At 53.2% G+C, this 19,177-nt stretch overlaps 1 protein-coding gene across 5 annotated transcripts; it reads left to right on the plus strand.

The window, feature by feature from the left end:
• Nucleotides 1-8,787: 8,787 nt before the first annotated feature.
• POLM (DNA polymerase mu) lies at nucleotides 8,788-18,900 on the plus strand. 5 transcript variants are annotated; one of them, XM_077996895.1, is made up of 11 exons: nucleotides 8,788-9,040; nucleotides 10,089-10,272; nucleotides 11,049-11,147; nucleotides 11,252-11,437; nucleotides 12,198-12,269; nucleotides 14,508-14,628; nucleotides 16,645-16,777; nucleotides 16,946-17,048; nucleotides 17,152-17,394; nucleotides 17,469-17,552; nucleotides 17,801-18,900. In XM_077996895.1, exons 1-11 carry the CDS (start codon nucleotides 8,853-8,855, stop codon nucleotides 17,885-17,887), a joined length of 1,500 nt encoding a protein of 499 aa, XP_077853021.1. In that variant the 5' UTR covers nucleotides 8,788-8,852; the 3' UTR covers nucleotides 17,888-18,900. The 5 variants fall into 5 exon arrangements, with proteins under 5 accessions (XP_077853021.1, XP_014989131.3, XP_077853022.1 ...); XM_015133645.3 differs by having other exon boundaries at nucleotides 11,267-11,437; XM_077996896.1 differs by lacking the exon at nucleotides 17,469-17,552.
• Nucleotides 18,901-19,177: the final 277 nt, after the last annotated feature.

Consider the following 19,177-nt stretch of genomic DNA (forward strand, 5'->3'; position numbering starts at 1 on the left):
GTACCGGGCAGGACATCCAGCCTCTCAGGACTCTCCATCCCAAGAACCAGCATCCATGACAGCCTTGGTGCTTCCAGCAACTTTCTAGCCCAGGGCTTCTCCTTGGTGCTAATAAACTGGAACTCCCTGTGTTTGGATCTGTTTTATTTCAAGGATGACAGTGGCAAATGGGAAAATACTAAATAAATGACATTGGGTCTGTTTATTCAGGAATGTAATGACATTATAGTCTTCCCTTAACATAAATGAAATAATTCATGATTGAAACAGTGGACAATATGGACAATTTTGTCACCTTGTGGTAGAGTTGAGGTCAGCAAACATCCCTCTTCTTGTTAGCCTTCTTAGCCCCCTAGACCCTTCACCATTGCCAGCCACACCTGAACTGCTGGTTGAGCCTAGGCTGGTTAAATAGATGAGCCCAAAAAGCCTTCATTTTAAGGACACTTCACTTCTCCATAGGGAATTATGCGGCCAAATCCCCTGGCAGGGAGCTGGGAATTCTTCTCTGGACCTCTGGCCCAGTCTTCCCACTCTGAGTTCTGTCCCAGGCTTCTAATTCCCCTCTCCCCCACAACCCCCGCCACCACTGGTTCTTATATGGAACCCATCCAGCAAGTGGCAATGCACACACTCCTTAAAAGGCAGTAATGGTTTCTCAAAAATAAAGCGTCTCTTTTTGTTATATAACCAGCCAGGTCCCAGGCAAGCCACTAGCACATCTACTGTCAAAAATACGAATCCCACAGCTCTGATGGGTCTATACAAATAAAGAAAGGCTGGCCACTTGTTCCAGGTCACAGAGTCCAGAGTTGATCCCTGGCAAAGTGGGGCTCAGGTCAGTGGGTTAAATGGTGGCCCCCCAAATTCATGTCCACCCAGAATGTCAGAATGTGACCTTATTTGCTGTAAGGGTCTTTGCAGGTGTAATTAAGATAAAAATATTGGCCGGGCACGGTGGCTCACACCTGTAATCCCAGCATTTTGGGAGGCTGAGGTGGGTGGATCATGAGGTCAGGAGTCCAAGACCAGCCTAACCAATAGGATGAAACCCTGTCTCTATCAAAAATACAAAAATTAGCCAGGCGTGGTGGCACGTGCCTGTAGTCCCAGCTACTCAGGAGGCTGAGGCAGGAGAATTGCTTGAACTCAGGAGGTGGAGGTTGCAGTGAGCCAAGATCATGCCACTGCACTCCAGCCTGAGTGAGAGTGAGACTCCATCTCAAAAAACAAAAAACATAAGAATCTTGAGATGAGATCATCCTGAGTTGGGATGGTCTTTCAGGTGTCTCACGCCTATAATCCCAGCCCTTTGGGAGGCCAAAATGGGAGAATCACTTGAAGCCAGGAGTTTGAGACCAGCCTGGGCAACATAGTGAGACATCACCTCCACAAAAAATACAAAAATTAGCCAGGCATGGTGGCACACACTTGTAGTCCTGGCTACTCAGGAAGCTGAGGCTGGAGATCACTTGAGCACAGGAGTATGAGGTTGCATTGAGCTATGATTGTGCCACTGCACTCCAGCCTGGATGGCAAAAAAAAAAAAAAAGCCTACATCTTATGACTAGTGTCTTAGTGTATAAGAAAAGGAGAAGACAGCCGGGCATGGTGACTCACGTCTGTAATCCCAGCACTTTGGAAGGCCGAGGCTGGTGGATCACTTGAATCCAGCAGTTCAAGAACAGCCTGGCCAACATGGTGAAAACCCCTCTACTAAAAATACAAAAATTAGCCAGGCATGGTGAGAAGCAACTGTAATCCCGGCTACTGGTTGGGGCTGAGGCAGAAGAATCGCTTGAGCCTGGGAAGCAGAGGCTGCAGTGAGCGGAGATGGCACCACTGTAATCCAGCCTGGGTGACAGAGTGAGACTCCATCTCAAAAAAAAAAAAAAAAGAGAGAGAGAGAGAAAGAGAAGATAGACATAGAGCAGACCCAGAGGGAAGGAGGCCATTGCAGGCAGGGGCAGAAGGTGGAGTGATGCTGCCACAAGCCAAGGAGCACCACGAGCACCAGCAGCTTGAAAAGGTGAGGAGGGATCCCCCACTAGAGCCTTCAAGGGAGGGAGGCCCTGCTGACAGCTGGAGTTTTAACTGTAGCTTCCAGAACTGGGAGAGAATAAATTTCTGTTGTTTTTACCCACCTAGTTTGTGATAATTTGTTATAGCAGTCACGGGATACGAATACACCAGGTTACTCTCAGCCACAGCAATGTGCAGGAATAGATCAGAGGAGGCCCAGGGCCAGCACTGCTGGGGCCAACAGCCCTCAGGAGCTCGGGGCCAGCAGCATCAGCAGTTTGGCCACACACTCTCCCAAATGCTGCTGGCAAGCAGGCCACAGGAGGGAGGGAACCAGGGCAGCAGGGGCAGGCCCCCAAGCAGGGCCGAATCCTGACCCCCGCAGACCTCTGGACAGACCGCACACCGCACAAGCTGGAAACAGCACCAAAGCGAGCTTGCAGAGAGGTGCGCCACAGTGGGGGTGAGGCAGGGAGGGGGCTGTGAAGGTTGGGCACTGAGGTATCTCCGCGAGGACCTCTAGAGCTGAAAGTGGGAACAGGAAACAGCTAGATGAGATTCATCTTGGAAAAATGCAAACTCTGGGCAAAAATAATCAAAAACATAAGTAAGGGATGGGCAGGAATAGCCATGGCTCGGCAGGAGCAGGGAGGGAGGCTGCAGCCTCAGGGCAGCGGAAAGGGCCCAGCCTGGCCGGAAGGTGTCCCGCCACGAGGGTGGCTGCGCAGCCTCCTGACTTTCTGGGAGGCAGTCTCAGAGGAGGGAGCAGGAGGCTGGGGACTTGGACTTCTGGGAATCCCTAAGCCAAGTTCATTGGAACAGCTCACCCAGAATTGAGGGCTGAGGTCTCTACTTCCTGATAGTGGCCTGTGGTACCCACCCACCCATCCAGGCCAGGGCCCTGCCCACCGCTGCCCAGGCCTGCCTTCACCCTCCCTTCCCTGGGCCTGTGCTCCTAGGGGAGGCCACAGAGCAGGCTGAGCAGGCACTGTGGACATCTCCAGAGAGAACTCTGGACTCAGAGCCAGGAGGGGAGGCCGGGTGTGTGTCTTGGCTCTGCCGCTCAGACAGAGGCTCCTCGTCCACAAAATGAGAACGAAAACTTATGTTCTCTCCCTCCCTGCCTGCCTGCTTCCAAGCAATCCATGCCCTCTGTAGAAATTTTAGAAAGTACAAACAAAATGAAAAATGTTCAGATCACCCACAATTCCACTAACCACTGCAAACATTTGCTTAGCTTTGTTGCGCCTATATTTTCCACGTATGACATATATATGTGTGTTTTTACAAAAACAGCCTCACATTGTACATAAAGCTGTCTGCTTTCATCTGGTAACCATGTCACATCTTCTTGTGCCATACAGCACCAGTTTTTGTTGTTGTTGTTGTTTGTTTGTTTTTTGAGACGGAGTCTTGCTCTGTAACCCAGCTTGGAGTGCAGTGGTGCAATCTCGGCTCACTGCAACCTCCGCCTCCCGGGTTCAAGCAATCTCCTGCCTCAGCCTCTCGAGTAGCTGGGATTACAGGCACCCACCACCATGACTGGCTAATTTTTGTATTTTTAGTAGAGATGGGGTTTCTCCAAGTTGGCCAGGCTGGTCTCGAAATCCTGACCTCAGGTGATCTGCCATCCCAGCCGCCCAAAGTGCTGGTATTACAGGAGTGAGCCACCGCGCCCGGCCAGCACCAATTTTTAAAAGTCAGGCTGATTGCGGTATAGTTGCCATATTGTAAAGTTCACCCTTTTCAGTTCATAATTCTATGAATTTGACAAACAGTCTTGTAACCTGTAACTCCCACCACAGTCAAGATAGAGGACATTCCATCACCCCCAAATGCCTTCAAAGCTCTTTGTAGTCAACTCCTGCCCCCAGCCTTGCCCATCACTGGTCTGTTTTCTATCCTATAGTTTTGCCTTTTCCAAGTTGTCCTATAAATGGGATCAGAGCATAGGTGTCTCCTGCCACTTACCATGAGGCACTGAAGACTCACCCAAGCAGCTGCATCACCGGTTCCCTTCATCTCAATGTTCCTCAGCATTCCACGGGCTGGACACACCAGTGTGTGAAGCCATTCCCTGGGTCAAGAACATCTGGAGTGTTTACAGTTTTGGGTGATAAAGAGTAAAACCTCACAGAATCATTTTTAATGGCTGCATTATATTCCACAGTATGAACACAGCAACATTTATTCCACCAGCTCTTGGTCACTGGATGTTCAGGTGGTTCTCAGCTCTTACTTTTACACACATAAGCTCCTTGTCAGGGTCTCCATCTCCCTGAAGGGTCCCCTCCCTCTAGAGCAGTGAGTCTCAACCTTGGCCACACATCAGTCACTGGGGAGCTTTAAAAATGCTAATGTCAGCCGGGTTACTGGCCCATGCCTGTAATCCCCGTGCTTTGGGAGACTCAGGAGGGAGGACTGCTTGAGGCCAGGAGTTTGACACCACGAGTTTGACACAGTAAGACCCCCATCTCTACAAAAAATAACTTAAAAAAATTAGCCAGGCTTGGGGGCACATGCCTGTAGTCCCAGCCACTCAGGAATCTGAGGTAGAAGTACCACTTGAGCACGAGAGCCAAGAGTGATTGTGCCACTGCACTCCAGCCTAGGTGACAGAGTGAGACCTTGTCTCTAAAAAAATTAATAATAATAAATAAATAAAATGCCAATGCCCAAGCCATATCCAGACCAATTAAACTGGATTGTTTTGGGGAGGGGCCTGGGCATCAGTATTATTTGGAGCTCTTTAGGTGCACCCTGCTCCACTGTACTCTGGAAAGGGGATGGTCTGGGCCTGGTGGGGGGTGGCCACTGCTGCCCCTGTGGCAGTCCCTCTCCCTCCCTAGTCCCGCTCCTCACTGCCTTCCCACAGTGACCACCACAGACCAGTACAGGGAAACCAGGCCCACTGAAGATGGAAACTCAAAGACAATTACCAGTGTGCAGGAGATAATCTAACCATCTCCTTTCAGTGGGATCTTTTCCATAGCTCAAGGGCCACCCTCTGGGAAGGGTAACTCCTTCCAGGTGCCTCTTGGACACACCCAAGTCCTAACCTGCCCTAGCGACCATGCCTCTTGCTTAAGCTGCAAAAGCTACCTCCAGTCTTGGGGATATTCTTGGCCCTAGTATGGCTCCCCACTGTGCCCCACCCCCATCTTCCAGTGGGACACCCTCCCTCACCCCTCCTCCAGCAGGTATACCTCCCACAGCCTCAAGCAGGGACCCCCTCCCCATCCATCCTCCAGCAGGGACACCCCCTCTCCAGGTTCTCCAGTGGGGACACTGTTGCAGCAGAGAAAGTTTCATAATTGCAGGGCCAGACTAAGCAAGGAGGATGAAAGATAATTCTCAAAACCACCTCCCCCAGAATTCAGAGGCTAGGGTTTTTAAGGATGCTTCAGCAGGCAGGGGACTAGGGAACTGAGACAATTGATTGGCAGTGGATGAAATCACAGAGGTGTCAAAACTATCTTCAAGCAGCTGAGTCAGTTTCTTGGTGTGGGTCACAGGTCCAGGTGGGGTCTCTTGGGCTGCTAAAATTCTAAATCTAGAAAATATCTCAAAGTTCTTTAGGTTTCATAATGGTGACTTTTTTTTTCTTTCTTTCTTTTTTTGAGATGGAGTCTTGCTCTATTTCCCAGGCTGGAGTGCTGCGGCGCGATCTCAGCTCACTGCAAACTCCACCTCCCGGGTTCAACAGATTCTCCTGCCTCAGCCTCCTGAGTAGCTGTGATTACAGGCATGTGTCATCATTCCCGGCTAATTTTTTTGTACTTTTAGGGAGATAGAGTTTCACCATGTTGGCCAGGCTGGTCTTGAACTCCTGACCTCCAGTGATCCACCCACCTTGGCCTCCCAAAGAGCTGGGATTACAGGTGTGAGCCACTGTACCCGGCCTGTATATGAGCAGTTGGAGAAGTTAGAAATCTTGAGATTTCTGGCTATGTGACTCCAGGGCAGTAAGTATTATAGAAAAGCAAGCTAAGTGAGCAACGGCAGGTCGCTGTTTATGCCCATTCTTTTTTTTTTTTTTTTTTTTTTTTTTGAGACGGAGTCTCGCTCTGTCGCCCAAGCTGGAGTGAAGTGCAGTGGCCGGATCTCAGCTCACTGCAAGCTCCGCCTCCCAGGTTTACGCCATTCTCCTGCCTCAGCCTCCCGAGTAGCTGGGACTACAGGCGCCTGCCACCTCGCCTGGCTAGTTTTTTGTATTTTTTAGTAGAGACGGGGTTTCACCGTGTTAGCCAGGATGGTCTCGATCTCCTGACCTCGTGATCCGTCCGTCTCGGTCTCCCAAAGTGCTGGGATTACAGGCTTGAGCCACCGCGCCCCGCCTGTGCCCATTCTTTAGCAAAGTTCAGGCTCCACCACAATTCTAACCTTGTCTTATGAAAGTGGTTTCAATCTCCAAACAAGAAGGGGGTCAGTTTTTCTTGCCTTTAACTATAAACTAAATTCCTCTCATAGTTATGTTGGCCTCTGCACTACAAGAAGAAGGAGAAGAAGAAAAAAAAAAAAGAAATAAGAAAACCAATTTAGCCTGTGAGGTTAGAAGCAAGAGGGAGTCAGTCATGTTAGATTTCTCTCATGACTTAGAATTCTGCAAAGGTGGTTTCACCTCCACGGCAGGCCACCTCTCCCTGGGTATAGGGCACATCTTCGTCCTGCAGAGCAGGCAAGTCCCTCTCTCTCCCCACCTCCTCACCCCCTCTTGCCCCCACTGGCCAATGTTCATGACTCCTTCAGCCCCATGTTGTCCTAGCAGACACTGCAGCAACCACTCAGAGGGCCTGGCTGATTTCTAAGCTAGGCAGTTTCTTACACTGTCAGTTGGATGAGATTCCTTGAACAAACATTTTTGTACAGTTGCGCAGTGTTTTAAGTACTCAGGTCTGACAGACTTAAAAACTGCCTCTGCCTTCTCAGGAGAGAACAAGGGCCCCAAGGGGAGCCCAGGTGCCCTGGCCAGACAGAGGACATTAAAAGGAATGGAAATGGTTTTAGACAGCTGGAGGGATCTGCTCAGGGGACATTTGGGCAGAGCCTCTTCCTTGAGGAGGGCAGGAGCCAGATCCACAGATGAAGACCCTTAGAGCCTGCCCATCCCTGCTGGCACAAGGGGAGGATGGGGAGAGAGGGACCACATGCAGGCCTCCTGGCTTCTGTGTGTGGGTCCTGAGGCCCAGGAAGCTCTACAGCCCTGAAGAGGTAGATGAATTAGGAGGCTGGGAGTTGGTGTAGGAGGTCAAGAGGATGCTTGGGCTGAGCCACCTCCCCCGCTGCCCTCAGCCCTGTGCTCTGAGTGCAGAGATGGGGAAGAGCCAGCACACTAAAGATGTCAGAGAGGGGCCAGAGAAAAAGGATAGGTGCTCAGGGAGTCTGGGGCTCAAGACAAGACGATGGGGTAGTGATGAGGAGAGGCATGAGAAAGCGGGTTGCATCCGATCTGGCGTGTCCCATCAGTTAGGTTGAGCAGTGCCACACCACTGTAACAGAGATTACAAATCGAGTATATCTAAATGATATAGACAGAAGACTTTATATTATCAAGACATCAGTTTTCCCCAGCTTGATCTATAGATTCAATGCAATCCCAATCTTGGGAAAGGAATTGCTGGATCAATGTGTATTATTTTGTTTTCATTTTGTTGGATATGGTTGCCACATTGGCTTCCAGAGTCTCTCCTACAGATTGTCAATTCCCTTGCACCTTCAACATGTGTGGTCAATTTTTTTGAATGTTTGATAAACCCACAACTGAAGATATTCTCATTTAGGTATTCTGTAACAACTGGACAGGTTGGGCACTCAGGTCATAAATTTATTGACCAGGATTTCTTCTGAGAATCATCTACGTGAGTTTCTTTGCTAATTTTTCTATTAAATTACTGCCTTTTTATCTATGGACAATTTAATAAGTTTATTATGATGAGATAATCTTAATTCCAAAATATCTCACATTTTATCCGTTTATCTTTTGACTTTAATTTTTGATCAGATTTAAATCTGTCTGTTGTCCAATTTATCATTCTTTTCCTTTAATGTTTCCAAAGTTTACTGTGATATTTAGATCATAAAAACATTCACCGACTTTTTTCCGGTATGTTTTTGGTTTCCTTTTTAGATGGAAATGTTTGACCCATCTGGAATTTATTTTGTTGTTAAGGAATGAGGAAGGGCACCAACTTCTATTTTTCCAAATGGCCCGCCAGTTGTCCTAAAGCCATTCGACTGAAAAATCTCGCGTGTTTGAAGCGACCGCCACACCAGCGCATTGGAAACGCGCGTTGTCTGTCCCGCGCCCGCCGGCTTCCGTGTGACAGTCCCGAGCGCAGAAGGATCGGGCAAGGCCCACACGCGTCCACCCGGAGCCGCCGGCTCAACCCTCGGTTGAGGACGCAGCCCACCCCGCTCCGCCCGGGCCTAGGTCCCAGTCCACCCGTACGGGCCTAGGACGCCCCTTTGACCCCGCCTCCTCCACCTCCTCCAACACCCTCCCCGGCCCGCTCCAGCCCACCCTCTACTCCAGGAGGCCAGTGGGACCAAACTGCGCTTTCGGAGACATTAATTTAAATAAAAGGCGTGTCCTCTGCTGTTATTTGCATGGAGGCGGGTCTTCCGGAGCGGCCGAGACACCCAGTCCTGTAGGAGCCCGGACCCTCCCCAGCGCTCCGACTGGCCCCGGTCGCGAGTCTCACGGAGAGGCCTTATTTGGATAGGGCGGGGCCACGTCCTCTTCTAGCCGGCGGCTGCCCGCCCGCCGCTTCCGTCAGCCTCACTGCGGATTCCTTCCGTCTCGCTCCGCGTTGCTGGAGGCTGTGGTCCCAATGCTCCCCAAACGGCGGCGAGCGCGGGTCAGGTCCCCTACCGGCGATGCAGCTTCCTCCACGCCGCCCTCGACGCGCTTCCCCGGCGTCGCCATCTACCTGGTCGAGCCTCGCATGGGTCGCAGCCGCCGGGCCTTCCTCACACGCCTGGCGCGCTCCAAAGGCTTCCGTGTCCTCGACGCCTGCAGGTGCGGGGCGGCGCGGTCTTCCGTGGCACCTGTAGTTTTGGATTCTAAGTTTGCTGTGGCACTTCGTGACCTTTCCCTGAGCTTCCATCTCCTCTTCTGTAAAGGGTGCTATTAATTAGGGCCAGGCGTGTTTTAAAGGATCACTGCGAGAATCAAAACCAGAGGTCAGGGGTAATTAATAGGCAGTCGTATTTGCTAACAGCCCTTCCGCCTGGGCTGTGTCCCACCTGTGAGCGAGACTGACTGCTCAGGAGGCCCGGAGCCCGCATGCTCCTCTGTCCTCAGACCTGAGTAAATAACACGACTGAGACGCTCCTGTAGGAAGGGAACCAAGAGGAGGAAAAATGGCGGCTACAGAGACAACACCCAGAGTAAGGGAGCTGGGGGTGCCCCCTAGTTTGGAGGTTGAGAGAGCAAACGAACCTGGGTCTAGTATACCCCTACAGTTGTGTGTGTGTGGTTTTGTTTGTTTGTTTTGTTTTGTTTTGTTTTTAACATTATCAGGGATCAGTAGTGTGCCAGACCCACTCAGGAGAGGATAATGATAGCAGCTTAGAGTGTACCAGGCACTATCTTTGTACAACCACCCCACAGGGTAGATATGTTATCTTTGCTTTAGGGAAGAGGAAATCAAAGTATAGACACCTGGCTTGCCCAAGAGCTAAACAAGTATGTGGCAGGCAGAGCTGGGGTTCAGACCCAAACAGGCTCCTGCATCTCAGCTAAAACCCCTGTTCTTAGATGAAGACCACCTGGTCCTGACCCCTAAGGAATTCCTTTCTCTGAGGTGGAGAGGGAGGGAGAGAGCACCAGACTGGACTGTGCTTGTGAACATAGCCAGGGCAGAGAACTGCAGTTCTGAGGGCTGAGTGGTGGTGGTGTTCATCTACCAGGAGGAGGGGCCGGGAAGGCTTTCTGGAGGAGGTGATGTTTGCAGGATGAATGGTCACTCACCATGCAGAAGAGACGGCAAGAATGAAGGCTTGGAGCCAACCAGGGAGGGTTCTGGGCCTCACCCTTCTCCTTCTCTCCCAAATCCCTCTGCCAGCTCTGAAGCGACACATGTTGTGATGGAACAGACCTCAGCAGAGGAGGCCGTCAGCTGGCAGGAGCGCAGGATGACAGCTGCTCCCCCGGGTTGCACCCCCCCAGCTCTGCTGGACATAAGCTGGTTAACAGAGAGCCTGGCAGCTGGGCAGCCTGTACCTGTGGAGTGCCGGCACCGCCTGGAGGTGAGCTGGGTGGAAAACTAGAGTTGGGGCTACAGTGAAAGCCCCAGTGTAGGCCATTGCTCAGCTGGGAGAGGTGACATGGCAGCAATGCCTCAATGTCCTTCAGAGGAGGTGGGCAGTGAGGACTCTACCCAGATCACCAGGGGCCCCCTAAAAGCCAGTAGAGGAACTACAGCAGGGCCTGAGGGGGCCAGGCCATCTCAGCTTCTGTTCTCACCACTGGTGCAAATTCTGGGGTCCGCTTATTTTTACCTTCTTCAGGCCTTTCTTCCTCACCAAGTATATGACACAGCAACTCCGAGCGGGATGACCTATGGATCAGCAGGAGCCTGTCCTCAGGATGCTATAAGGCTCCTGGCTTCTGACAGGTGTGGGCTTGGGGCCAGGTTGCCTGCATTCAAATCTTGGCCCAGCCTGTGAGCCATGGTCGTGGGGCGAGCCCCTAGCCCCCGAGGCCTCAGCATCCCCAGCCCGCTTGGTTGTGAGGATTGGGGTGATGGAGCACATGCGTCATGTGCAGCAGCAGCAGCAGAAGTGCCCACAGGGCTGGCAGATGGGATTGCTGCTACCCTGGCATGAGGAGCCCCGTCTGCAGCCTGTTCTGCAGGGTGATGTCTCCCTCAGTCCCATGCCTCTGGTGTTTTGTTGCTCACCTCTGTCCCATGAGCTCCAGAGGGCCTCAGTTGGACACTCCAGGAGAAACAAAGCCTGGGTATGGCCTGGCTCTCTTGCCAGCCCTACAACCTCACGGTGACCTGTTCATTGCCCATCCCCAGGTGACTGGGCCCAGGAAGGGGCCTCTGAGCCCAGCATGGATGCCTACCTATGCCTGCCAGCGCCCCACGCCCCTCATACACCACAACACTAGCCTCTCGGTAAGCCGCTTCCATGAGCCTTGGCCAGCCTTGGGGGTTGGGGACAAGGGTACAGATGGGTGGTAGCTGGTGGGTTGGAGCTGCCCACCCTGCCCCTTACCTAGGGCCCCTCCCTGCAGGAGGCTCTGGAGACACTGGCCGAGGCAGCAGGCTTTGAAGGCAGTGAGGGCCGCCTCCTCACCTTCTGCAGAGCAGCCTCGGTGCTCAAGGCCCTTCCCAGCCCTGTCACAACCCTGAGCCAGCTGCAGGGGCTGCCCCACCTTGGAGAACACTCCTCTAGGGTTGTCCAGGTAGGTGCTTACCATTCTGAGCAGGGCGAGTGGGTGGGTGGGGAGGCCTTGGGGCCTGGTGAGACAGCAGAGGGTGCTGTGGGGGCAGGTGGGGATAGACAGTCGTGGGTGCTGACACTGCTCCAAGGCCTCAACAGGCCACCCTCTGCGCTCAGATTCCTCCTGTGCACTCCAGCCATTTACCCCTGGGTGGCTTAGAGGACCCAGTGAATAGTGCTGCAAGGGGCTGGCAGGGCTAGGGGTGACGCTGTTGTCATTGTCATTAGTCCCAAACTGCCCTCCACAGTGGAATGGAAGAGAGCACCCCGAGTGTGAGCATCTCTTTTCAGTGCCCCAATGTGTTGAGTTGTCCTTTAGTGCACTTTCATCATGAGAATACGCAGTAACAGAAGATGCTTTTAAATGAAGTAGCATTGAGTTCACATGTTCTGAAAAGCAATTGTTTATGTATCTTGGGACTTATTTGACTTAGAGATGATCCACGTTACCTGGAATCTCAGCTGTTGTAACTCCAAGCCCAAAGGATCTTTGAGTCTGGAGCCCTGGCCTTCTAGCTGTGTGGCAGCAACTTCGGTCACCTCCCTGGGCACAGTTTCCATTTCCAAGTCCCACCGGACCCTGACCCCACAAAGTTGTCTCTGCAGGGTGTTGGAGGGGACTGCCTCAGTCCTTGGGCCCACAGCCTTGACCCTAACTCCCTGCCCTTCTCTTTTCACCCCACACCCTCAGGCTTAGAGTTCTGCTTTGTTCCCTCCTCCAGGAGCTGCTGGAGCTTGGAGTGTGTAAGGAGGTGGAGAGAGTTCGGTGCTCAGAGAGGTACCAGACCATGAAGGTGCGCAGGGCAGGGTTCAGACCTGCCCCAGGAATGTCCTACCCTGGGAATGACAGCACAGTCCACACCATGTACGGGGAGGCGAGCAGAGGCAGCTGACCCAGCCCAGGGGTCAGAGAAGGTCTCGCTGAGGAAGTGGCAGCTAAGCTGACACCTGATATGCACAAGGCAGCCAAGTGGAGACAGGCAAGGAAGAAGCTTGTTTTGAGGACAGAATTTTCCAGATCACTCAACACCATCTGGCTTTTGGGGGTTTTTGTTTTATTTTGTTTTTGAGACAGGGTCTCGCTCTGTCGCCCAGGCTGGGGTACAGTGGTGCAATCACAGCTCACTGCAGCCTTGACTTCCTGGGCTCAAACCATCCTGCCACCTCAGTCTCTGGAGTAGCTGTGACTACAGGCATGCATCACCACACCAGGCTAATTTTTAAATTTCTCGTAAAGATGGGGTCTTGGTAATGTTGCCCAAGCTGGTCTCAAACCTCTATGCTCAAATGATTCTCCTGCATTGGCCCCCAAAGTGCTGGGATTACAAGCGTGAGCCACTTCGCTCTGCCTTGATTATTTTTGATGGAATATTCTCAAGTAGATTACATGCTGTGGCATTTTAAACAGAACACACTGAACCAAATGTACCCTTTTCTTGGGTGCTGCCACTGAGTGCGCTGGGCTTGCCCTTGCCCACCCTCTGCAGGACCTTATATGTTATTTTCTCAGTGTGGTCAGCCTGCCTGTCTCCATGGCCACCTTCCCTCTGTTTCTGCTCACTCCTGATCTGATAGGGAAATGCCATCTGAGCTCTTTTGGATGCCTCGGGTGTGCCTGCTTTGACACCTTTCTGCCACCTTTGTGGCTGGAGGTGTCACAGCAGTGGCCACATGGATAACTTGTCAGTGAAGTATGGGACCTTGGGAGGCCACACAGAATGTTGTCAGGATTGAGGGCTTCGAAGACGGGAGGGAGGGCTTCGAAGAGGGGAGACTTGAGCAATGTGTGCAGGGCAAATGGGCTCAAATATGCAGGGGAAGGGGCAAGGGGCACTGGCAGGGACGGGACCAGATGAGTGGGGCCACTGTGGTGAGTGTGGGAGTGAGGGGCCTGGAGATGATGAAATCCCCTTAAAGTGGATGGAGGTTAATAAGTGCTTTCACTCATTAACTCAGCCCCAGCCCTGATGGCACCTAGGCTGGCAGAAAATTATGTTAGTAATGAGAAGTTTATTAATATAATTGGGTTAATCTCATCATTTTTAGTCAGGATACTTTGGGTTACGAGTGACAGTGACCCACCCCACACCCTTGGTTCACAAAATCAAGGAAAGGAGGGCCAGCAGAGCCCAGGATGGGGAGGGCTGTGGCCGGTCTGCAGGAGAACTGGGCTCAGTGACCTGGGTATCACCAGGCCACTCCTCCTCCCCTCTGCCTCTCTGCATGGTTGCTTCACCCTCTCTTGCCACGCACCACCTTCCTCCTCTGGTTGGAAATATGGCTACAGAAGGTGCTCCACACCCACAGGCTACAGCTTCTGCCACTGCGTGGGTCTGCCCTCAATCTCAGATCCAGAATTCCTAGGGAGGGACTCTAGTGGCTGACCTGAAGCAGGTGACATGCTTGGACTGGGGCCCACCCTGTATGGGGAGATATGTGAGTGCCCCAGCCAGCCCTGCCAGCTCTGCTCCTAAATCCACCCTTTTGATTGTTAACTCCTCATTGTTTTTTGCTGTTTGCTAAGGAGGAGAACCACAGGAATTCGTTCCACCTGCTGTTAGGTGGGAGAGGCATGGTTTTTCCAGTGACTTAGGAGCCCCTCGTGCTAATGTGTTAGGGTGACTGTTTTAGTTATGTTGAAATCACAGGCTAGAGCTGTGTAAGTCCTGGGAGAGACCTTTCATAGAGGAGAGGAGAGGGGTGTGCGTGGGTTTGCTCACACGGACAGGTGTGAGTCACCATGCCCAGCCTGCCTTCTCCATTTCACAGAAAATTTAACAGACTCAGAGAGGTTACGTCTTGGGCAATGGTCACCTACCTGGCAAATGGTAGGCTGGGTAGGTACCATTTTGCGGGCTGGGTAGCCAGTCTCCAAGTTTGAATCCTTGCCCTGTGGTCTAGGGCAGGTTGCGAGTGGTGATGGCGCCTGCCTGGTGCATGGTGCTCCACGGGCCACACCATCCCGGAGCCAGTGATCATCTGAGTCCAGCCATGAGAGCTCTGCCCAACCGGGCTGTGCTCCTTCCCCACAGCTCTTCACTCAGATCTTCGGGGTCGGTGTGAGGACTGCTGACCGGTGGTACCGGGAAGGACTGCGAACCTTGGATGACCTCCGAGAGCAGCCCCAGAAACTGACCCAACAGCAGAAAGCGGGTGAGCCCTCCAGAGAGGCTGGGCCCTGGACTTCCCAAAACTGTATCCTGGATCCCTCAGCACCAACTCCCTAGAGGGAAGGGAGCAGGCTGGTGCAGAGGGTTTGGCGGCAGCCTTGTGTGGTGGGCTTCCTGGGGTCTCCATCCAGTGCAGTCAGGATCTATCACAGCCCTTTCTCAGTGGACGATGCTGACCACAACTTCCGTGACATGCCAGGGGCTTGTGTCACTGCCTACTGGTTAGACTTTGACCAGGGACCGGGGACAGCCTGGGCCTTGGGCATACTGCCCAGTGTGGTGCCTGGTACACGGAGGCCTGCAGAGGTGGCACCGAGCAGGGGAAGGGAAAGAACGTCAGCTTTCGAGTTTGTTAGGCCCTGGTTTGAGTCCTATCTACCATTTGCCAGGTAGGTGACCATTGCCCAAGACGTAACCTCTCTGAGTCTGTTAAATTTTCTGTGAAATGGAGAAGGAAGGCTGGGCATGGTGACTCACACCTGTAATCCCAGCACTTTGGGAAGTCAAGGTGGGTAGATCGCTTGAGCTCAGGAGTTCAAGACCAGTCTGGGCAACAGGGTGAAACCCCGTCTCTACAAGAAATACAAGAGTTAGCCAGGCGTGATGGTGGATGCCTGTAGTACCAGCTACTCATGAGGCCGAGGTTCAAGGATCACTTGAGCCTGGGAGGTCAAGCCTTGAGGCCACGGTGGAGGTTGCAAAGAGCTGAGATTGAGCCACTGCACTCCAGTCTGAGTGACAGAGCAAGACCCTGTCTAAAAAAATAATGAATAAAAAAGTGGGAAGGAATGAATTCATAAGCTCCTCTGTGAGAGCCAGCAAGTGGCAGGTGTTGAGCAGATACTCCATTCTCTCCGCATGGCCTGCCTGGCTACTCTGGCCACACCATCTGGGACCACCCTTGGGTTGAGGGCTCTGCCAAAGCAATCCCCACAGCCCAGCGGGCACTGCCAGCTCCACTGCCTCTTTGCACATCTTCTCCCGGGCCACTGCCCAGTTCAGCTGACAGGAAGTGAGACCCACAGGGCTGGTTCCTCTTGATTGCCGCTCTCCACGACAAGAGTAGTCAGGAATGGCTAGCAGCGTTTACTGAGAGCTCACTGTGCCAGGTGCTGCTCTTCCTCACATTTAAACCTCTCCTTGGCTGGGCGTGATGCCTCCCATCTTTATGTAACCCCAGCACTTTGGGAGGCCAAGGCGGGTGGATCACCTGAGGTCAGGAGTTCAAGACCAGCCTGGCCAACATGGCGAAACCCTGTCTCTACTAAAAATACAAAAATTAACTGGGTGTGGTGGCAGACACCCATAATCCCAGCTACTTGGTAGGCTGAGGCAGGAGAATCACTTGAACCTGGGAGATGGAGGTTGCAGTGAGCTGTGATTGTGCCGCTGCCCTCCAGCCTGGGCAACAAGAGCGAGATTCCGTCTCAAATAAATAAACCTCTCCTTAACTGCGTGTGGGAGGTCGATAGGTGACGAAACAGAAGTAGGCCAGAGTAAGGTGTTCGTTGTTGCAAAGCCATCGTCCATTGTTTTACCACCTCTTGGACTCACTTTATGCATAAGAAAAAATAGGCATCAAAAGAGATAGCCTGTGGCATGACTGTATCAACATCAGTATCCTTATATTTGGTTGCAAAATTATAGTTTTGCAAGGTGTTAACCTTTTGGGGGAGCTGGGTAAAAGGCACATGGGATCTCCCTGTGCTATTTCTTTTAACTGTGAGTGAATCTACAACTATCTCAAATCAAAGTTTAATATTTAAAGAGGGAGAGATATGCTTAGATTGGGATCTAAGCATATCCAGCATATCTAAGCATATGTGTTATGCTTAGATTGGGATCTCATTCTGCTCCCTGTCTTAGCTTCACCTTCCTTGGTGGCCTCTCCTGGTCCTGCAACGATGGGGCCCCAGGGTGACCACCTCATGCTGGTGAGGGATGGGGGCTCAGCCTGGGGGCAGGCTGGGTGAGTCAGGAGAGCCGGTGCTGCCCCTAGGGCTCCAGCACCACCGGGATCTGAGCACCCCAGTCCTGCGGTCCGATGTAGATGCCCTGCAGCAGGCAGTGGAGGAAGCTGTGGGGCAGGCCCTGCCTGGGGCCACCGTCACGCTGACCGGCGGCTTCCGCAGGTAAGGAGGCCCGACATGTCCCTCTGGCTTGGCTTCAGACCCCTCCCTGGTGAAGGGACCCAAGTCGGGGACCCTGAAGTAGGCCTTCCCACTCATTGGAAGGGATGTGGCCTGGGGCTGGAGTGAGCAGGCCATGTCCCTGAGTCAGAGTCAGACTGGCCCCCTCAGGGGGAAGTTGCAGGGCCATGACGTGGACTTCCTCATCACCCACCCCAAGGAGGGCCAGGAGGCGGGGCTGCTGCCCAGAGTGATGCGCCACCTGCAGGACCAGGTGAGGGTCTCCCTGCTCCCCAGGAGCCACCACTGGCCGATGCCACTGCCTCCTGCTCTCTCTGCACCACGGGGGTCTCAGCCACGCCCACCTCTCCCCACAGGGCCTCATCCTGTACCACCAGCACCAGCACAGCCGCTGGGAGTCCCCTACCCGCCTGGCCCAGCAGAGCCACATGGACGCTTTTGAGAGGAGTTTCTGCATTTTCCGCCTACCACAACCTCCAGGGGCTGCTGTGGGGGGATCCACAAGGCCCTGCGCATCCTGGAAGGCTGTGAGGGTGGACTTGGTTGTCGCACCCATCAGCCAGTTCCCTTTCGCCCTGCTCGGCTGGACTGGCTCCAAGGTAGGCAGTGTGTCGCTGGGCCACCTGGGGGTGGGGCTGGGCCAGCCCTGCTAAGGACAGTCCCTTCCCCGAAGCTTTTCCAGCGGGAGCTGCGCCGCTTCAGCCGGAAGGAGAAGGGCCTGTGGCTGAACAGCCATGGGCTGTTTGACCCAGAGCAGGTACGTTGTTGGGGACTAGGGACAGCAAACAGCACCCATAGTCCGCTCTCTGACCCACAATATGAAATGGCCCTGGACCCCTCCAGCCTGAAACCCATAGGACCCTAATCTGGGTCTCCACACCCAGTTCCTGGCCCTCAAGAGCACACCCCACGTCGGTGCTGGGCTCTGCCTCCACCCTCAGTCGTCCTCCAGGGAAGCAGCAGTGGCATGACTCCTAGGTCATGGAAGTCCTGCTTCTGTTGCAGAAGACGTTTTTCCATGTGACTTCAGAGGAAGACATCTTCAGACACCTGGGCCTCGAGTACCTTCCTCCAGAGCAGAGAAACGCCTGAGCCTGCCTGTGGCCCCCACATCCACTCAGAAATCCGTTGCCCCCAACTTGGCCACTGAATGTCTCCAGGCAGATATGCTGCCCCCAAACCCCCACCTTCACCCCTCCCCGCCAGGGCCTAACTCTGCTGGAGGTCAGTTGTGCCTGAAGGATCAGTTGAGCTGCTGCTGGCGTGCTGCGGGGTGTGGTGAGGTGGGAGCCTTCGGTGCCAGCCTCATCACTGTGTGACCCTGGGTCTGCTCTTAGCCTCGCCATGGCTCACATTCCTGCCATGGACGGGATGTGAGCGGGGCGCACTTCATGGAGCCGTGGCGGGGCTTGCAGTCATGAATGGCATGTGGTCCCTGATGTGCAGTGTCCCATCAGTTGCATTGCAGTTACTGTGGCTCCTGCAGGGAGCCTGCCCAGAATGCCTAGAAGAGAACCACACGTACCTGCGCTGCGTTTGAGAGCCATGAGCTGGAGGCTGTGGTTCTTGCCAGCAAGGAGCCTACTGTCTGGTGTGCTGTAGGCATCTGGAGAGGGAGAGGGCCTAGGTAGGAGTTAGGAGGAAGGTAATTTTCAACTATGGGGCTTCAGTACTGCAGGGCCCCCAGCCAGGCTCTGTGCTTCTGCCTTTAAGGCCTGTTCTCAGCACAGTGTCTCAAAAATAGGTCATATCCTGCCATTCCAGTCGCAGAGCCCTTTAATGGTTCCAAACCCTAAGTCCACACATGGTCCCTGGTTCTGGCATCTCTCCAGCCCCACTGGCCCCAAGCTGTTTGACTCACCGGCTTCCTATTTGATGCACCCAGGCCCCCTTGTGGCCAATTCCCTCCCCTTCTCACTGAGTCAGAAGCACTGCAGTGGGCTGGACACGGGTGCCCTCCACATCCCTCATATCGCCAGGCATACTCTGGCCTCAGGCTTTGATCCACCTGGAGTGTGCCCTCCCCTTCAGGCCTTGAATCAAGTCATTTTGTTAGGCGAGGACTTCCCAGACCACTCATCATTAAAAAATATTTTGAAAATGAACATGCAGTAGACGCTTTTGGGGTGCAGCATTTGCACATGTGGGGCACACCAGGTCCATCCCCAGAACACTTTCCCACACTGTCCTATTGTAGTCACGTGCTTCTCCACCCCACCCACTTAGCGGTGCTCCATCCCTATAGTTTTGCTTTCTCTAGAATGTCATGTAAACGGAACCAAACTATATTTAACCTTTGGACTAGCCTCTCCCCACAGCCTAATGCCTTTGACGTTCCTACAGGTTGCTGGGTGTGTTGATAGTTTGTACTTTATTCCGTGC

Source organism: Macaca mulatta, chromosome 3, assembly GCF_049350105.2.
Source record: "Macaca mulatta isolate MMU2019108-1 chromosome 3, T2T-MMU8v2.0, whole genome shotgun sequence".
Taxonomy (NCBI): Eukaryota; Metazoa; Chordata; class Mammalia; order Primates; family Cercopithecidae; genus Macaca; species Macaca mulatta.

Bases quoted from the DNA above. Each gene is read 5' to 3' on its own strand.
- POLM (XM_077996895.1), top strand. From the start codon at position 8,853: ATGCTCCCCAAACGGCGGCGAGCGCGGGTCAGGTCCCCTACCGGCGAT. The intron at 12,270-14,507 runs GTGCGCAGGGCA...CCTTCCCCACAG, and splicing joins AGAGGTACCAGACCATGAAG to CTCTTCACTCAGATCTTCGG. The intron at 17,553-17,800 runs GTACGTTGTTGG...CTTCTGTTGCAG, and splicing joins GGCTGTTTGACCCAGAGCAG to AAGACGTTTTTCCATGTGAC.